This window comes from Phyllosticta capitalensis (genome assembly GCF_038381095.1).
Source record: "Phyllosticta capitalensis strain CBS 128856 chromosome Unknown BKA78scaffold_4, whole genome shotgun sequence".
Lineage (NCBI taxonomy): Eukaryota > Fungi > Ascomycota > Dothideomycetes > Botryosphaeriales > Phyllostictaceae > Phyllosticta > Phyllosticta capitalensis.
Window position 1 is genome coordinate 2,331,316 of NW_027117442.1, and position 15,312 is coordinate 2,346,627.

The window sequence follows — 15,312 nt, forward strand, 5'->3', positions numbered from 1 at the left end:
TTTTTGACACGTCGTGCAAGGGCTTATCGTTTACGGGGACAACAAGTCGGCATTTCCTATTATAGTCGGCTATAATTTCATACTTCCACCCACTTGAGGACTCTGGTACGTTACAGCGGCTCAACTGGGGCTGGAGGGAACCCAGTTAGGACAGGCAACCGTTGGCCTTTCACATTGATTCGAGGTCGTGCATGGGCGAGTAACGGGGTTTCCGGCCTGGTTGACACATCTCTGCGGCGTGCAGGCTATGACGCCATTTGGATTCAGTACGCTGTAGCAGATGTACGTGGTGCGTTTGTGGAGCTTGAACCGCTGGTTCACCTGCGCGGAGGTCAAAATTCCGTGGTCACTGCTAACGACGGGGGTCAGGATAGAGCGCACCGATGCCTTGTGGCCGGCGAGGTGGAAATCAATGTGAGGCAATGCCGCACCCTCGATCAAAGAAGCCAAACTCAACAGAAGGAGTAGGCCGACGATGGTGGCACGCATCTTGCGATGGGACGTCTGAAGCACCCGCCGTAAAGGAATGACAGTGACGAAACTGGTTCAAACGATTGGTGGATGGAGACTGAAGTGTCCGCCGTAGAAAAGATGTTGCGATCAAGCTGGTCGAAATGGTTGTCGAACGGAAAGTCGGAAACTTAGGACGGTGAAAAGCGGGAAGCCGTTTCGATATGCCAGAGATAGAAACACCGCAAAGGAGTGACAGTGACCAAGAAAACGAATGAGCGACAGGTCGGTACGAGAAACGAGGAGGCTGTCTGAATCTTTTAAGTATTGGGAAAGGTCTCTCCCAAAACATCTTGCGACAGATCATGTTGTTGCGGACCCGTGAGATGCTCACAGGAGGAAAGATTTCCTCTTTTGGTCGGCTAAATTTCCTTCTTCCACCTACTTTCAAGTCGCTCCTACGCTGTATGGCCTTATAGGGCGGGCGACGAGTTTCCCATCACAAAGACTCTGTCTCGAAACTCTTGGACTCTTCGGTACTCGTAGAGATCGATCACGTCCCAAGTTGTTGCATCGTCATTTGGTCTGCTCTCATTGACGCGGCCCATCCGGAACTCTGTTACTCAACGGCGGGCGCGCACCTATGCTCGACTGAAAGTTTTGACGAATAGACAGATACAGCACCGAAAACCGAAAGCGCATCTCCAAGTCAGCGACTGTGTACAAAGGCGAGCATTTCGTTGTGGTGTTGTTCGGAACTTCCGATGTAGGGTCCGAAAAGCCGAACAGGATGGCCCATTCTTCCAGGTGTTAAACATTCGGATGTGCAACATCTCAAAACTCTATGCGCGTAATCGAGTCTTGGTCTTTCGGTACCTGTCTTCCTTTTGCGAAGCATCTGCCGACCTACCTTCTAATTGCCAGGAGCATCCGCGAAGTAAGGAGAATCGACGGTAGTAAGTGTCGTTTCTGAGTGTACCAACGCACTCGGCCTCTTCCACAGATGATTGGGCTCAGGAACGTTTCAGCAGGCGCCATCGCCAATCGAGAGAGGGTCAGTAGGAGCAATTTTTCTCGCCATCAGGTTTTAGGTGTTTTGAGTGCGTTGATGAGAATTTTGAGGCTCTACCTTCAAGTTGACGGTGAGCCGCGCCAGCTGGCATCAGGGATCAAAGACGACGAGCGCAAAGCTTGAATCTGAATGCGGTGTGGGCGAGGACTTGTTATCCTATTCGGGACATTTGTAGCTTGAGCCAGAGGCTTGCATGTGGTTGTCGTCCAGCGACGAAGGCTCCGGTCATGAAGATTTATACTCCCTCGCCTTCGCCAAACACATCTTCTTCAATCGCCTTGGACACTCGATCTCCACGTCGCAGCAACGAGAATCCCCGAAACGTACCTCAAGCTGGTTAACAAAATCTTTGGAAGAGAAAGGAAGGCATCGCAAGTCTCGAAGCCGCAACCACAGAGGTGCGACAAGGGTTGGTAACTGCAAAGAACAAAGTCAGGCTTATCGGTGGCCGCTATCTTTCGCGCAAGCAGCAGTCTGAGCCAAACCTGCCTTGCCATGGCACCAACCGCGAACACCCACGTCCTCAACACGGGCGAGTCCAGCTCTTTTGCATACGCTGCTGTTGCCGACATTCGCAAACCACGCCTGCCCGTCGGCGTCGCGATGAACTTGGGAAACAATCTGAATCGACGCGCTGTGTTGCTTCTTGATCCTGGGCGGACTAACGTGTAGTCTTCGTCAACAATAAAAGACCACCGAATCTGGACAGCGAGCAGTCGGACTCTGGCAACGCAGCACACCTCTCACATCGACCGCTGACTGCGAGCAACGACCCCGCCGCAACTGCCCTGGTCGGAGCATGATGAAAGTCGGCAGTTCCCTGTCGGTCGTCGGATTGCGCCCTTAGTCATGGCCGCTGATAGGCGACGCTTCCCGTTGGGGTAAAGGTTTCCCTGCGCCCTCAATTGCTGGGGGCCCACCACCACCACCTTCGTCCACCACGGCAGCCGTCACGACTGCCGTTGCTCTGCTCAATCAGCATTGTGTCAGCTGGCCATTGCACCGATGGACATCCGGCTAGGTCAGAATGGACCATTGGCAGGCGAGGCATGGCATGGCGAGGCACGTGAAATGGAAATGAGACGAGGAGCGGAGAGCCTGAGGGGCTGGCTTCCGGGGGGCCAAGATGCAAATTGCTATACGAGAGAGATGAAGGAGCAGCGAGTCGGACGAGGACTCGAGTCGAGGAGAGCCTGAAGAGACGCGCACGCGTGCGGCGTGAACATGCACGGCGGAAGAAATCCAACGAAGCGAGGTGAAGATGGAGGAAACAAGCACCGCGAGTGATGTCTGCACGTCTGCGCCACGCATCGGCAGAGAACGACGCCCCCAAGCCAAAGGCCCCAAGCCCGAGCAAGCCTTTTGAAGCAACAAGCTCGCCTCGCCTCAGCGCCCAGGCACGCCGTGCGCCACACCCAGCTGTGGAACGCTTGGGTTGCGTCGTCGTCGCGTCTTCCCAAACATCCAAAACGCATCAACGAAACCCACTCGGCGCATAAATGCATTCCTCGTCTCCAAGTTTTGGCTCTCGTCGTCTGTTGACCAGTACTAGGTGATGTCATTGTTTCCTGAGCGACGGCTGTGCTGCCGACAACAAACACCGATACCTCTGCGTGCCCACCCATCGTCCAGCAACCAAGCACCGCCAAGCAACCCAGCCTCGCTGCTCGCTCTCATTCGCTTCAATCAATTTTTCAAAAAGAAAAAATACAGAGCGACGATCGCGTCAGGCCTAGACCTCCCCAGTCCACCCACCCACCCTCTACCCGGTGTATCATCTCCGCTGCCGAAGACGCCGCACAGACACAGGGCAGGCCGGCCGCATGACGAACGGAGCAACCGAATCAGGCATGCACCTTGCTGCTCTATATGGCCGTTTTATTCGTCTTCCAAGTGGGAGGAGGGACGTGATGGTGGCCCCCACGTTTACGGTATTGTATGTTTGACGTCGCAAGTAGGTGGGTGGTGTGGGCTGGAGGTGATGATGCGTAGGTACAGCTGATGATTCTGAAAGGGTTGATGATTGCCCTCTAGCTGGCAACGACTGTGAGTTCAAAAATATCATCGAAGCATTGAATTCAAATGAAGAAAACATGTCGCCAAGCTCAAATGTCGAAGGTTGCAAACGATATTGGCAGAGAAGTGCCGTCATGACACGCGAATAGTCAATGCATTGCATCAACATTTCAACAGTCTCACCCCGCACGTAGGAGAAGCGGTAGCAGCTACATGCGCAACTCCAATGTTGGAAATGGGAAGCACTGTCGATCCTCTTGCCATGTTCAGTGGAGGACGGATGCAGTCACCCAAGGTACACACGACAAGTCCTCTTACCACACTCTCACCCCATCCCTCCTTCCCTCCCCCTTTCTCTCCATCCTCAGTCCAGACTCCAAGCAACACTTCGCAATGCCATCTCTGCAGGAGCAGTAGCTCCAACTACAAGATCCTCCCCCCATGTCCGTCGCTGCTGGTCGGAGACAGCCTGAGTGTGAAGCAAGAGAAAGGGCAAACCTAAACAGTGGTAGCGAGATCACCAACAACCTGACTTCGCCTTCCAACCACCGAACACTCATGACTGTGCTGCTCCGCCGTACCCATGGATCGCGTCCCTGTTGAGCAAGAACGGGGATATAAAGACAGGACGAGGGACGGCGAGGACTGTATCAAGTCAGTCACTTGCAACAACGTCCTCCATCACAACATCAACACCAACACCACCAATCAACTCAATCAACGAATCAAACCTTGGCCAATACCACAACAAACCACCACCACAAAACACCACCACCACCACCACCACCACCAGAACACACCACAATGCCGCTCATCTCCCCGTTCGCGCCAGCCGTCCCGATGATCCCCATCTTCGACGCCAGCACAACAGCAACCAGCAGCGCAGCAGCGGGCGCCACGAACAACGCATTTGCGCACTTGGCCACGGCGCTCTGCAGCGTCCTCTTCACGCTTTTTGTCACGGGGGGGGTGGGGGGCGCTCGACCGGCTGGCGGCGGCGGCGGCGAGGCCGAGGGAGGAGGAGTAGGAGTAGGAAAGGAGAAGGAATTCGGATGGGTGGAGAGGAAGGATTGAAAAGAGGGTGATGGAATGAGTGTGGGCTGCTCGAGTGCTTGCTCCCTGTGGCCATTCGTCCACCTATCCATTCACGAGCTCAAATGATCAAAAGTCTTTTTGGGGAGTACCCAAGGTCTTGTTGGATCACTCACTCCCTACGCACATGAGGTCGACTCGTCAAACGACCAAGTGCAAGAGAACAACGCCACCACGAGGGGCGTCATTCGAGCATCCCGCACCGGCGTTGATCTACCGTGGAGGGAAGGGAGGACGTTAGCAAGGATGGATGGATGGGGATAGAGATGTGGGTATGGGGGATGTTGGAATGCTGAGGTGGAGGAAGCACATGCGGCATGGCATCGAGAAGTCGTCAGTTTGTCAGTTGACGACATCGACAATGACGGAGGGAAGAGAGATGGTCGAATAATGCAACACCACACACACCATCAGCTCCATACCAATCAGTGCAATCAATCGCTCAAATAAATTCAATCAGTCAATCGTTCCATCCGTAATATCCTTCTCATCCCATCCATCAATCCATCCCATCTCATCAGGGCCAACGCCCCGTGATCGTCTCCCATCAACCTTCAGTCCGTCCAACCACCAGCATCCATCAAAAGCTCGCAGGTAACCATTCTCAAAGAGAAGATTCCAGATTCCGATCCATGCTCCTCCTCCCGCGACTGAACAACACTCCCTGCCAAATTAAGTAAACTACTACTGACTGCGACTGACGCTTCCATCGTCTACCACATCCATCTCGTTCAAAATCCGTCGCGGCCGTCATGGGCACCGATTCCCGATCCCATCGTCGAACCATGGTCGCGTTGCGGCCCTCTCCTCTCCACTTGTATGCGCCCCGCATCCCCACATGCTTGAATCACCCCGGAATGGCGCCGAGGCGAAAGGAGCCGTGACGAGGTCGGGCGGTGGGTATCTGGGGGCGACAAGGCAAAGAAGAAGACGCGCAGCAAACGACGCGACACGAGAATCAACCATGACGGCCAATGCAATCAAGAAGAAAAGAAAAAAAAAGGCTTTTAGCACCGCCTTCCCTACCCGTAGGAAGGGCCCTGGCAACGAAAGTCGTCGAAGTGAAGTCGAGAGAAGAAGAGTGGGGTGAGGGTAAGGGGGTTCATTTGTGGTTGTGAAAAGGAAACAAAACAAAAAAATGGGGAAAGCGAGCAGCAGCGACGGGTGAAGAGAGTCGGGGACCTCAAGCCAGCAAGTTTGCAACCCACTCAGCAGCAAGAAAAACCTGAGAAACTCCTTCCGACACCAAATCAAGCCACCACCCAGCTCAGTTTCCCAGCGATTGAGAGAGCAGACACATTCCCGGTATATACGAGTGGGCAACGTGACGCGCCCCGATTAGTCTCCGTACTGGGATTGGGGTATCGATTTTCCTTTTGTAAACCAGCAAATTCCAGAGGCTCCGTGATGCGACAACAAGGCACACTACGCCAGCTTCTGGTCAGCCGGATATTGCTGCGGGTGCCTGGGCATGCCTGCTTGGGGCGGCATGGGGTACTGCGCATTTGCGTGCGACTGCTGCTGCAGGTAGTTTTGGTACTGCATCGCCTGGGCCTGCTCGGGCGTCATGTAGCCGCCAGGCATTCCAGGCGCAGGGGGCATTCCCGGTGCGCCTCGCGGGACTTGGCTGTGCTGGTCCTCGGTCGACTCGACGGCATTGTCGCCGTCAACGCCGTTCTCGTTGCTGGCAGGCTCGGGCGCGTTCAAGCAGGCCTGGAGCGTGTTAGCATTGTTTGTGCGGTCGATGCGTGGGATGCGCGCGTACCTGGATGAGGTTCTTGCCCTCGGGCTTGGTGACGAGAGGTTGCAACTTGGGCGTGGTGAAGGTGTAGACGAGGCCGGTCTCGGAGACGACGAGGAGCAGCACCTGGGTGCCGGTGAGGACAGAGAGCTCGTAGGCCTGCAAAGAGAGTCAATTGCAATGTTGGGGACGATGCGACGCGGCCACGGCGCGTCTTCGCGACGATGCGCGACGGTCAAAGCTTTGGAGCTTGGAACGCACCTTTTTCATGATGCCGGCCTTGCGCTTGGAAAAGGTGATGTGGCGACGCGACTTGTCCTGGATGAACTTGATTTCAATCTTTCTGCGCTCGCGGCCGGGCTTGTCGTCGTCGTCGTCATCGTCGTCGGCAGCGGGGCGCGCGCGCTTGGTGCCGCGGTTGGCATCTTGCTGCTGGAGCGAGCCGTTGCCGTTGTTGACATCGTCTTGAGCAGAGGGCGACTGCTGCTGCTCCTGGTCGGTGATTTCGGAAGCCATTTGGGATGTCGGGGGTGGCTAGTTCGGTGGACGGTTTGGGTATACTGTATTGGGGTTTCCTGTTTGGAAGGAAACAGCCGGCGCAAAGGGTGGACAGGGCGTCGGCGACCGAGGCGGGAGGGAAAAAGGATTGATTTGGTTTAGGGCGAGAATTGTCGAGGACCAAGCCTAAAGCAACGTTCAGTTACGATGGAACAGGCAAGGCTCAGGTTGGTGGACAGGTAAAGGCAGGCAGGTATGATGGGTGGACGGGACGGGGCGGAGAGCGGTGCGGTGCGGTGGCGGGTGAGGCAAGCAAGGGAATGCACGACCGAGCAGGTCGGTTTCGGGTGTGCTGGGGCTGGGGGGCGGGGGTTGCACAGAGAGAAGAGAAGGTACCAACCTGGAGGTTTGGCTTAGTCGGGATGCTGGGCAGAGAGTAAAAGTCTCGTTGAGGAAAAGGTTGGAGATGGGATTGGGAAAAGCCGGACGGTGGGCTGTATTCGTTTCTTGTCGTCTTGGTGTGGAGAAGGGCAATAACTAGCCAGTCGGCGGCGTAGAAGACGATCCTAGACGGGCGAGCCACGGTCAGCCAGAAGCCCAGCGAGTCGAGCCTGTAATTGGAGGGTCGCCAGCAACCTGCCGATCAAGCGACGCGCGGACGGCAGGACACTGTCTGGTGGACTTGACCATGGGCGACAATGCCACGGACAGATGCCAACCAAACCTCAGAAGTGGGGAGAAGGGGAGCTCTGCCAGTGCATGCTTACCTCGACTGTGAGGACGGACTGCCTGTGGGTGATGGCCTGTTGGGGACTAGCGGACGGAGGAAAAAGAGGTTTAGTTTCTGCCCGAGACGGAAGGCGGCGAGGGGCCTCTTTAGGCACTTTGGGGGTCGCCGGTCAGCTGACGACCACACCTTAGTAGCGCTCGGTCCCTGCCGGCGCCGACGAAAAGCCGAGGGGGACCGGCCACCAACCCGGTTTCACATTCTACGTACTCTTCAACTTCAACGACGAGAGAGTTACATTCCATCTCCATCGCCAGACGACCAGTAATTAATTCATAATACCCCAGCAACTATCCGCATGGGGAACCACACACCCCTGCCAACTAACCCTGCTCTGCCGCTATGCTCGCTGATGTGAGAGTCATACTCCATCACTGATCTGATAATCTCCGCTTCTACCTTCAACCGCCTGTCCATCCTCATCAACACCTGCACTATTGACTGTACCTCCATTTCCGCTCTCGGATCTACTTTATGAAACGTCCAACGGCCGCCGCCCGCTGAGACTCCAAAAAAGTCTCCGCATGCGGTCGTTGCGTAACCCGCCCCAGCGACTATGCTCCTCTTCGGGCAACTCGATCACGCCCTCTGCGGCCTGTCCGTAGCACACAGATCTCCACTGCGACACTCTGTCGCCTCCCCGCGCCCGCCACTCGGTCACTGGACTCCCCACCCAAGACTTGTATCACCACCCGCCCCAATCACACACCGTCCCTTGTCGCGCGCGTGAAACTGTCCGCGTACGACCAACTCGTCCATCATGTCATATCCGACGCGCCCAGCTGCACTCACCTCTCCCGCCCTGTTCCGCATGCTGCCTGGGGCTCGAGGCAGCGCTTCGCGTCTGTCTCTCCTCTTTTCCCCTTCTCATTCTCTCCTTCATTGAACATCCATAACCGACCATAATCGCGGCAGCAGAGGCGCTGGCGCATTTCTGTACCTTATTTTCTTACTGCTGATTTAATATTTCCATTTCGGGACCCCCTTGTGCCTCTCGGACCAGGTCGCTGGACGATCTACTCGACCGCCGCCATGGCCGACAAGATTCTCCTCACCCTTGCCGCCTTTGAATTGCTATTTCTGGTGACTGGAGGGCTCGTCTTGGGCTTCTCAGTCGCGTCCAAGCACAGTCTATCCAAGGACTTGACCGTCGGCAACGTCGCCCACTACATCCTGCTCAAAGAGACGCCCACGCCGCTGACGGCCGGCATCGTCAACGCCGTCTTCATCTTCGTCTCGTTCGTCTTCGTCCTGCCCGCCTTTTTCCTGCGCACAAACAAGAGCTTCCTGCGCCTCCATGGCTGGGCCGTCGTCGTCTCGGGCACCTTCACCCTGATCCTGGGCTTGATCATCTGGATAGAGACTCTGCGCACCCGCAACCTGCTGGGCAACATCTGGGCCAGTGAGAAGCCGTCGACGCAAAACCTGCTGCAAGAAAAGGTAGGCCCTCCACTTTCCCCATCTGCCAGTCCTTCCCAAAAGTCGAGAGCAATCAATACCAAAACCGTGCCATGGAAGCAGTTCTTTTCCTTTCGAGACGGCAGCACAAGCGCCTCCTGGCGTTGATGCTCCCCCTACACCGAGTTTTCCCTCCATGTCCTGTTTGCCAGTCGAACCGCCGTTGCACAAGGCTTTGCTTTTGGCGGACAAATCCCACTCTACGCCTTCACCCTTCACCCTTCACACACCGATATCCAACCATCCGTTTGCTTTTCCTCTGCCCATTCCCTGTCTCCCCTCCCCAATCCAGTCGCATCCGAACATGGAGTCCAGTCATATGCACCCGCCCCCATGTCTTTGGACACCCCGTCGCCGCCACAAACTCTCACCGCAAACAGCCACTCGCACTTCAAACACCATGTCGATATTGGCGAGCGACTGGCTGACCCTTGCAAATTGGCGTAGTTCAAATGCTGTGGCTACTACAGCCCCACCTCGCCGCCCTTTGTCCAGGACGACGTGTGCCCGTCGGCGCAGGTGGCGGCCGAAAAGGGCGGCTGCATCGGCAAGTTTAGCGGCTTTGCCAACCAGTTCCTCGACGTCGTCTTTACGGCCGCTTTTGGCATTGTCGGTGAGTCCTGCCTCCTCCTCCCTGGGGCGTGGTGCAGCGGGTTCAGGGATACATGCTAATGTACGGAATGTAGGCGTCGACGCCCTCGTCGTCATGTGCGTCGCCATGGAGCTCAAGAACCGCGCCGAGCAGGCCCGGTACCGCCACATCGACGAGAAGAACGGGTACACCTAGGCGCTCGCGGCGCCTTTTTTCGGCCGGCCTGCCCGAGTGTGTCCTGGAGTCGAGCTGGTGCTGCGTCGGGGGATGGGGAAGAGTTGGCGAGGAAGAGGGCGGGGGAGTGCGCAACGAGATGAGAGGATGAGACGGGTTGGGATGGGACGGGAGACGTACGCTGGAGCGAGCCGCGAGTGCAAGGAGAGCCGCGAGTGAAGTGTGGTCGCGCTGACACCCCCGTTCGTTACCGGTGCGTGCGCTGGGCTGATGCTCGGCACTCAATACAAGCAAGCAGTGTTGGCGTAGATGGCGCTGTATCCGAGTAGGCAGACGAGCAGGCAGATAGGCAAGATAGGTAGGTGGGTCAGAATGCCAGGTCCCGATTCTCTTCGTCTTTTTGTGCTTCATCCTTTGGAGTCGTTGAGTGGGCTGTGCCGTTGTGCTTGTTGACATGTACGTTCGTTGATTGTATTGTGATGATGATGCCATGCCACGAGATTAAAGCGTTTCTTTTGCCATTCAATGTTCCTCTTGTTTATCGTCCGTCTGTCTTTCGACTTTTGGCGTTGATGTCTGACGGTTTTTTGACAAAGATCAAAGCAAGATTCTGTCTCTGCCATTTCTGTCCACTCTTTGCATCGCACGGCCAAAATCCTCATCTACAAAATCGGCATCAGTCAATCCCATATGTAGTTGCCTCTTCAATCCATCACTCCGCCACAGCATAGTCTTCGCGCTGCATTTCCGCAGGCAAAACGAATCTCACTTCCGCCGCTTCTTCATCCATCCACCCGTCTACGTCCGCATCCACTACCAGGTCGCAGGGAAAGAGCTTGTTCATTCGGCACAAAGTGGGCAGGCAGTGTCTACTTCTTGGTAGAGTATCCTCCCATGTCTGTCCCACTCACAGCCTTGAATGCCTGGACCCGCCGTTTTTCTTCGCTGGCTAGGTGCTTGCGTCGGGCTGGTCTGTCTGTCTGCCCGGTGATGGTGACAACCGCGGGTGCGCTCTCTCCTTTACAAGCAAAGCAGTGAGAGGAAGAGTGAGTGTGCACATGTGCGAAAAAGATCGAGATGGAAGACTTGGTAACGAGGGGAGAAACACAACTCTTCTCGTGTTTTCTGGTGTCTTGCTTCAGAACTTCGAGGTTGGTTTTTTTTTCCCACTCGTTCCATTGCCATTCATTCTCGTCACTCTCCGTCCACCTTCCCTTCCTCCTCCTCCTCCTCCCTCCCAAAACCATAAAAAGCCCCCCCCCCCTCTCTCTCTCTCTCTTTCTCTCTCTCTCTCTCCCTCTCCCCGAAAATCGTCTCCCTCCTTCCTTGCCACCTTTGAAATTTTTCCCCAAATCCCCACTTCCACTTCCAGAACACAAAAGGATCCCGGTGGGTTGGCGCATAACAGTTGGGTAACCTTGGTGGCGGTCGACGGACCGTTGCGTGGTGTCATTGGTGTGTGTTCTCCAACACCTGCCTCTGCAAGATCGCTACAACCATCAGTTCGACTTGCGCCGGATTCTTTTTGCGTTTTTGTCCTGTCTTTTTTTTTTTTTTTCCGATTTTCTGTTTTTGGCGAGCGGCGAGCCTAGGTTGCTTGCCGGCTGGTCCTGAGGTGCGTTGTGTTTGGTGTCTGCTCTGGTTGATGGAATTTTGATGTCATACATGGGTACACTGCCTGGGCGCAGTGAGTGAACGGTGACAATCATGAATTCTGGCAAGGCGGTCTGTTGTCTGCTACTTGCCGCCGATAGTGGCGCCATGTCTACGCAAGTCTGTTTTTACTTTGTGTCTTTAATGAGGCCAGGTGTTTGACGCATTGCACGACTGATGGCAAAACAGAGAGCACAGGGACCAAGTCAACGGGCATGGATTGAGTTGCAATTCGTCTACCCATCCATCTGTCCATGTGGCATAGCGCGCATCTCTCGCGCCAACCGCCCGCCTCTCAACGCTGTCTTTCCCTCCTTCAAGATGCACCCACCCACCCCTTTCGACTTTTCCTTCAACGCCAGGCATATCCGCCGTGTCCGCTTCCCACGACCTTCCACCAAGAAGCTCTTGCCGAAACTTCCTTCTCTGCGCCCCGTTCCGAGTCGCGCGTGCCGGGGTTTGGTGCAGCGTCGCTGACGCCCGGATGGTGAATCTCAATGTAATCGCTGCGAAAAAGCTCCGCCCAGCTTAGGCCATGCTTTTCCTCGTTGAAATTATCTTCGGCGTACTTTTCCTCGGGCATAAGACCACCGAGACTGGTGAGAGACAACCTTGACTAGGTCGCGGTGGTTTGGCCGTTCCATGATGATGACCGGGTGGTTGAAGAAGCGCTCGACTCTCTGGAACTCTGCGCGCGAGAACTCCTTGTTGTTGTCGCCCGTTTGATAGATCAAGCACGTGAAGAGGTGAATGGAAGACTGGTGCTTGAGGAAGGCGGTCATGTTAAAATTCGTGAGGCATCGAAGCACGGCGCAGCTTGATTGCGTGCTGGTTGCCTGGTCGTCTCTCGTGAGGGGTCGAAATTCGAAGTGAGAGAGGACTCGTTCTTCTCAACCTTGACACGGACGTGAATGAGCTCATGGGAGCGACAATTGCGCCAATGAGCAACTAGGTAAATATCCTGTAGTTCTGCAAGGCTGGGATAGGTGGAGCGGCAGAGGCGAGCGCGGTTTCCTGAGTAACTGACCCGGACGACTCGATGATGGGTGAGATGGTCTTCTTTCGCACGTCTGCATTATCCCAGTCTGAAAGGTGAGCTGAGGGAAGGCTTTGGGGTTACCGGGCCTTCTAAACCGGCTTCATCGTTTGCGATGGTGCTCAGATGCGTATGGGCGGCTCGGCGTATGGTGTGATGAGAGGATGTACCCTGAAGCCTCGACTTCGCGGACGTCCAGGCCTTGATGTTGAGTTGAAGTTCCTGGAGGCATGCCGACGACGAGCAGAGCAGAATCGGGTTCAGCATGATCCTTTCTGGCTGACATCGTCTCTCTCACTCTGACTCACACTCAACAGCGTCGTCTTGATCTCCACCCATCTTCTCTCGCTCCTGCTCTCCCTCTCTGCGCTGCCCATCCTCAAGCAGATCAGCCACGCCCACCCTCCTCCTGACAACCCACGCACCCATGGGCCTCAGCTTCCGATAGTACTCCTCCTCCTTACCCAAGACCTCGAACCCGCGTGCCTTGTACCAGTCGAGACCCTCCTCGTTGCGCTCCCACACATGGGCCACGACGGCCTGCACACCGTGCTCGCGCGCCGCCGTCCCCGTCACCCGCGCCAGCAAGTGTGTCGCCAGGCCGAGAGCACGGTACGGCGAGAGCGTAGCCAGCGTCGCTATGTACAGGATGGGTCCCCGCGACGACGACAGCGTCGTACTCCCGCCGGCGCTTCCGTCGCCGTTGGCTGAGGGGAGTGGGAGGGACGAGGGCGTCAGCACGCGGCAGCGGATGCCGGCGATGAGTATGGGCTTGCGCGGTGGAGCGGCGGTTCTTGTAGTGGTGGTGGCGGGAGATGCGCTAACGTTGTCGCGCCAAAAGGCGGCGAGGGAGAGGCTGTGGACGACGGGGTCGGAGAGCGTTTCGTCGTAGAACTTGGGCGGGTACGGTATCTCGAGGAGGAGCGAGTTGAGGCGGCGGAACGAGTGCAGTGTTGACGCATCAAGGTGGGTGATGTCGACGTTGGGCGGCAGAGGTCGCAGACGCGATTTCGTTGCGAATGGCTGTGGCGGGAGTGCTGTCGCGCAGGTTTTGGTTTCCTTCGCTTTCTCACATGGTGACCGTGGGCTCCTGGAGACCTTGTCCTTTGCGTCTTCTTCGTGGCGCGCTTGTGCGTCAACAGCGGCGGCGGTGCTGGCGTCCAAGTCTTGCTTGCGCTTCTTCTGTTGCGGTTCGAGTTGGACGGTTTCCGGCGCCGGCTCGCGGACGGCCTTTGGCTTCTGGAGCCATGTGGAAATCGACGTCTGCAGCATGGCGCTGCGGCGTCAGCGGTCGAGGTTGTTGCTTCGCAGAGAAATAAAAAAGTGAAGGGTAGCTGTTTGGAGCTTCATGGGAGAGCTGTAAACACGACGCACGTGACGGGGCTCCGATCAATGGCCGGCCAAACACCTTGCTTTCCATTCGACGTCAAGGCACCTTCACCACCATCCGCAAAACGCGCCCACCTCCACCTACCTTACCCTCTCCCCTCCTCGCACCTCCCACACAATCATGGGCGCGGGCAACTCGAAACCCGAGGCCGACAAGGCCCATGTCTTCACCGCGTGCGTGGTTTCCGTCTTCTCCGTCCCCCACCAAGCAAAGCTGCAAAAAGTTGGACCAATGCTAACCTCTGTGACAGAGCTCCCGTCCACCTCTCCTCGCACTTGACCGACTCGCTCCAGAACAGCCCGCAGGTACGTCGTTTGCGAGCCAATGGCTTGTGATCACCAAAGCAAACCCTCAGACCGCACGCCCATCCACCGCATCCCGAGAGACAGAAGCACAAGAAGAAGCAAGGCAATTGGACTACGAGACCATAGCATGGAAATGAAGCTCGCTCTAACCAGGGCCCACCACACAGACCGACTCGACGCGGGCGCTGGCACTCGAGCGCCAAGTGCAAGAACGCCTCTCTGCGGAGCTGGAAAAGCTGCGCGCACTGGAAGCGCAAAAGCTGTCGCAACTGCAGTCGACGCTCGCCACGGAAGCCGCCGCCTCGGAAGAAGCCGACAAGAAGCAAGAATCCCTGTCCGAAAAGATTGCCGACAGCCTGAGCAGCGCCGACACGCTGGCCGAGAAGCAGCGCCAGCGCGACATGAGCCGCGGGCTCGTGCAGAAGCAGATCGCGGAGCTGCGCGGCAAGCTGGAGAGCCGCAAGCGCGTCGAGGCGGCCGACCCGGGAGTCGAAAAGGCAAAGGCCGAGGTTGTGCAGTGCTTGCGCTTCAATGACCGGAGGCCCCTGGATTGCTGGAGGGAGGTCGAGGCGTTCAAGAGGGAGGTTGGTCGGTTGGAGAAGGAGTTCGTCGAGAAGACTGTGAGGTGATTTGGCGGGGTGGAATCAGTCAGAGATGGTAGCAGCTCAGTACTACTCGGGTCAAGCATTTGATATAGCACGTGTGCTGTGCCCGATGGGTTTTGTTGGTGATAGCGGTCCTGGACTGGGGAGAAAAGCCTGCCTTTTGCTGCTTGTTGTACACATATATACGTTCTAGACCAAGCAGTCTTGCCGCCGAAGCTGAAAAGCATCAATCAGATTGTCCACATCAACCATAGATTGACTCTTTGCACCTGCGCTGCTCTGGCCGCTCCCACTTCTCCACCCACTTGGCCGTCTGACATGCTCAATGGGCTCGCATGGCCCCCCGTATATTTGCTCGTGCCTTCCACTCTGTTTGACTTGGGCAAATGGAGACAGCCGTTCCAACGTCTCGTGTCGGATCCAGATATCATTCTGTAATGTTG

At 56.3% G+C, this 15,312-nt stretch overlaps 7 protein-coding genes across 7 annotated transcripts; 2 read left to right on the plus strand and 5 right to left on the minus strand.

The window, feature by feature from the left end:
• Nucleotides 1-120: 120 nt before the first annotated feature.
• BKA78DRAFT_294944 (uncharacterized protein) lies at nt 121-489 on the minus strand (the record flags this gene model as incomplete). The annotated part of the gene is made up of 1 exon (XM_066886416.1): nt 121-489. One exon carries the CDS (start codon nt 487-489, stop codon nt 121-123), a length of 369 nt encoding a protein of 122 aa, XP_066745781.1.
• Nucleotides 490-2,450: 1,961 nt separating this feature from the next.
• BKA78DRAFT_312433 (uncharacterized protein) lies at nt 2,451-3,592 on the minus strand. The gene has a single exon (XM_066888304.1). The coding sequence runs from the start codon at nt 3,145-3,147 to the stop codon at nt 2,659-2,661; it is 489 nt and encodes a 162-aa protein (XP_066745782.1). The 5' UTR covers nt 3,148-3,592; the 3' UTR covers nt 2,451-2,658.
• A 2,463-nt stretch (nt 3,593-6,055) lies between these two features.
• Nucleotides 6,056-6,887, minus strand: BKA78DRAFT_294945 (uncharacterized protein; the record flags this gene model as incomplete). Its single annotated transcript, XM_066886417.1, has 3 exons — nt 6,056-6,343; nt 6,396-6,530; nt 6,633-6,887. 3 exons carry the CDS (start codon nt 6,885-6,887, stop codon nt 6,056-6,058), a joined length of 678 nt encoding a protein of 225 aa, XP_066745783.1.
• Nucleotides 6,888-8,688: 1,801 nt separating this feature from the next.
• Nucleotides 8,689-9,901, plus strand: BKA78DRAFT_250234 (tetraspanin; the record flags this gene model as incomplete). The annotated part of the gene is made up of 3 exons (XM_066884549.1): nt 8,689-9,096; nt 9,562-9,727; nt 9,801-9,901. 3 exons carry the CDS (start codon nt 8,689-8,691, stop codon nt 9,899-9,901), a joined length of 675 nt encoding a protein of 224 aa, XP_066745784.1.
• Nucleotides 9,902-11,580: 1,679 nt separating this feature from the next.
• On the minus strand, nt 11,581-12,315 carry BKA78DRAFT_379216 (uncharacterized protein; the record flags this gene model as incomplete). Its single annotated transcript, XM_066892934.1, has 2 exons — nt 11,581-12,107; nt 12,151-12,315. 2 exons carry the CDS (start codon nt 12,313-12,315, stop codon nt 11,886-11,888), a joined length of 387 nt encoding a protein of 128 aa, XP_066745785.1. The 3' UTR covers nt 11,581-11,885.
• Nucleotides 12,316-12,863: 548 nt separating this feature from the next.
• Nucleotides 12,864-13,841, minus strand: BKA78DRAFT_352209 (uncharacterized protein; the record flags this gene model as incomplete). The annotated part of the gene is made up of 1 exon (XM_066891310.1): nt 12,864-13,841. The coding sequence occupies one exon, from the start codon at nt 13,839-13,841 to the stop codon at nt 12,864-12,866; it is 978 nt and encodes a 325-aa protein (XP_066745786.1).
• A 162-nt stretch (nt 13,842-14,003) lies between these two features.
• BKA78DRAFT_312446 (uncharacterized protein) lies at nt 14,004-15,165 on the plus strand. Its single transcript, XM_066888305.1, has 3 exons — nt 14,004-14,132; nt 14,210-14,264; nt 14,432-15,165. Exons 1-3 carry the CDS (start codon nt 14,080-14,082, stop codon nt 14,891-14,893), a joined length of 570 nt encoding a protein of 189 aa, XP_066745787.1. The 5' UTR covers nt 14,004-14,079; the 3' UTR covers nt 14,894-15,165.
• Nucleotides 15,166-15,312: the final 147 nt, after the last annotated feature.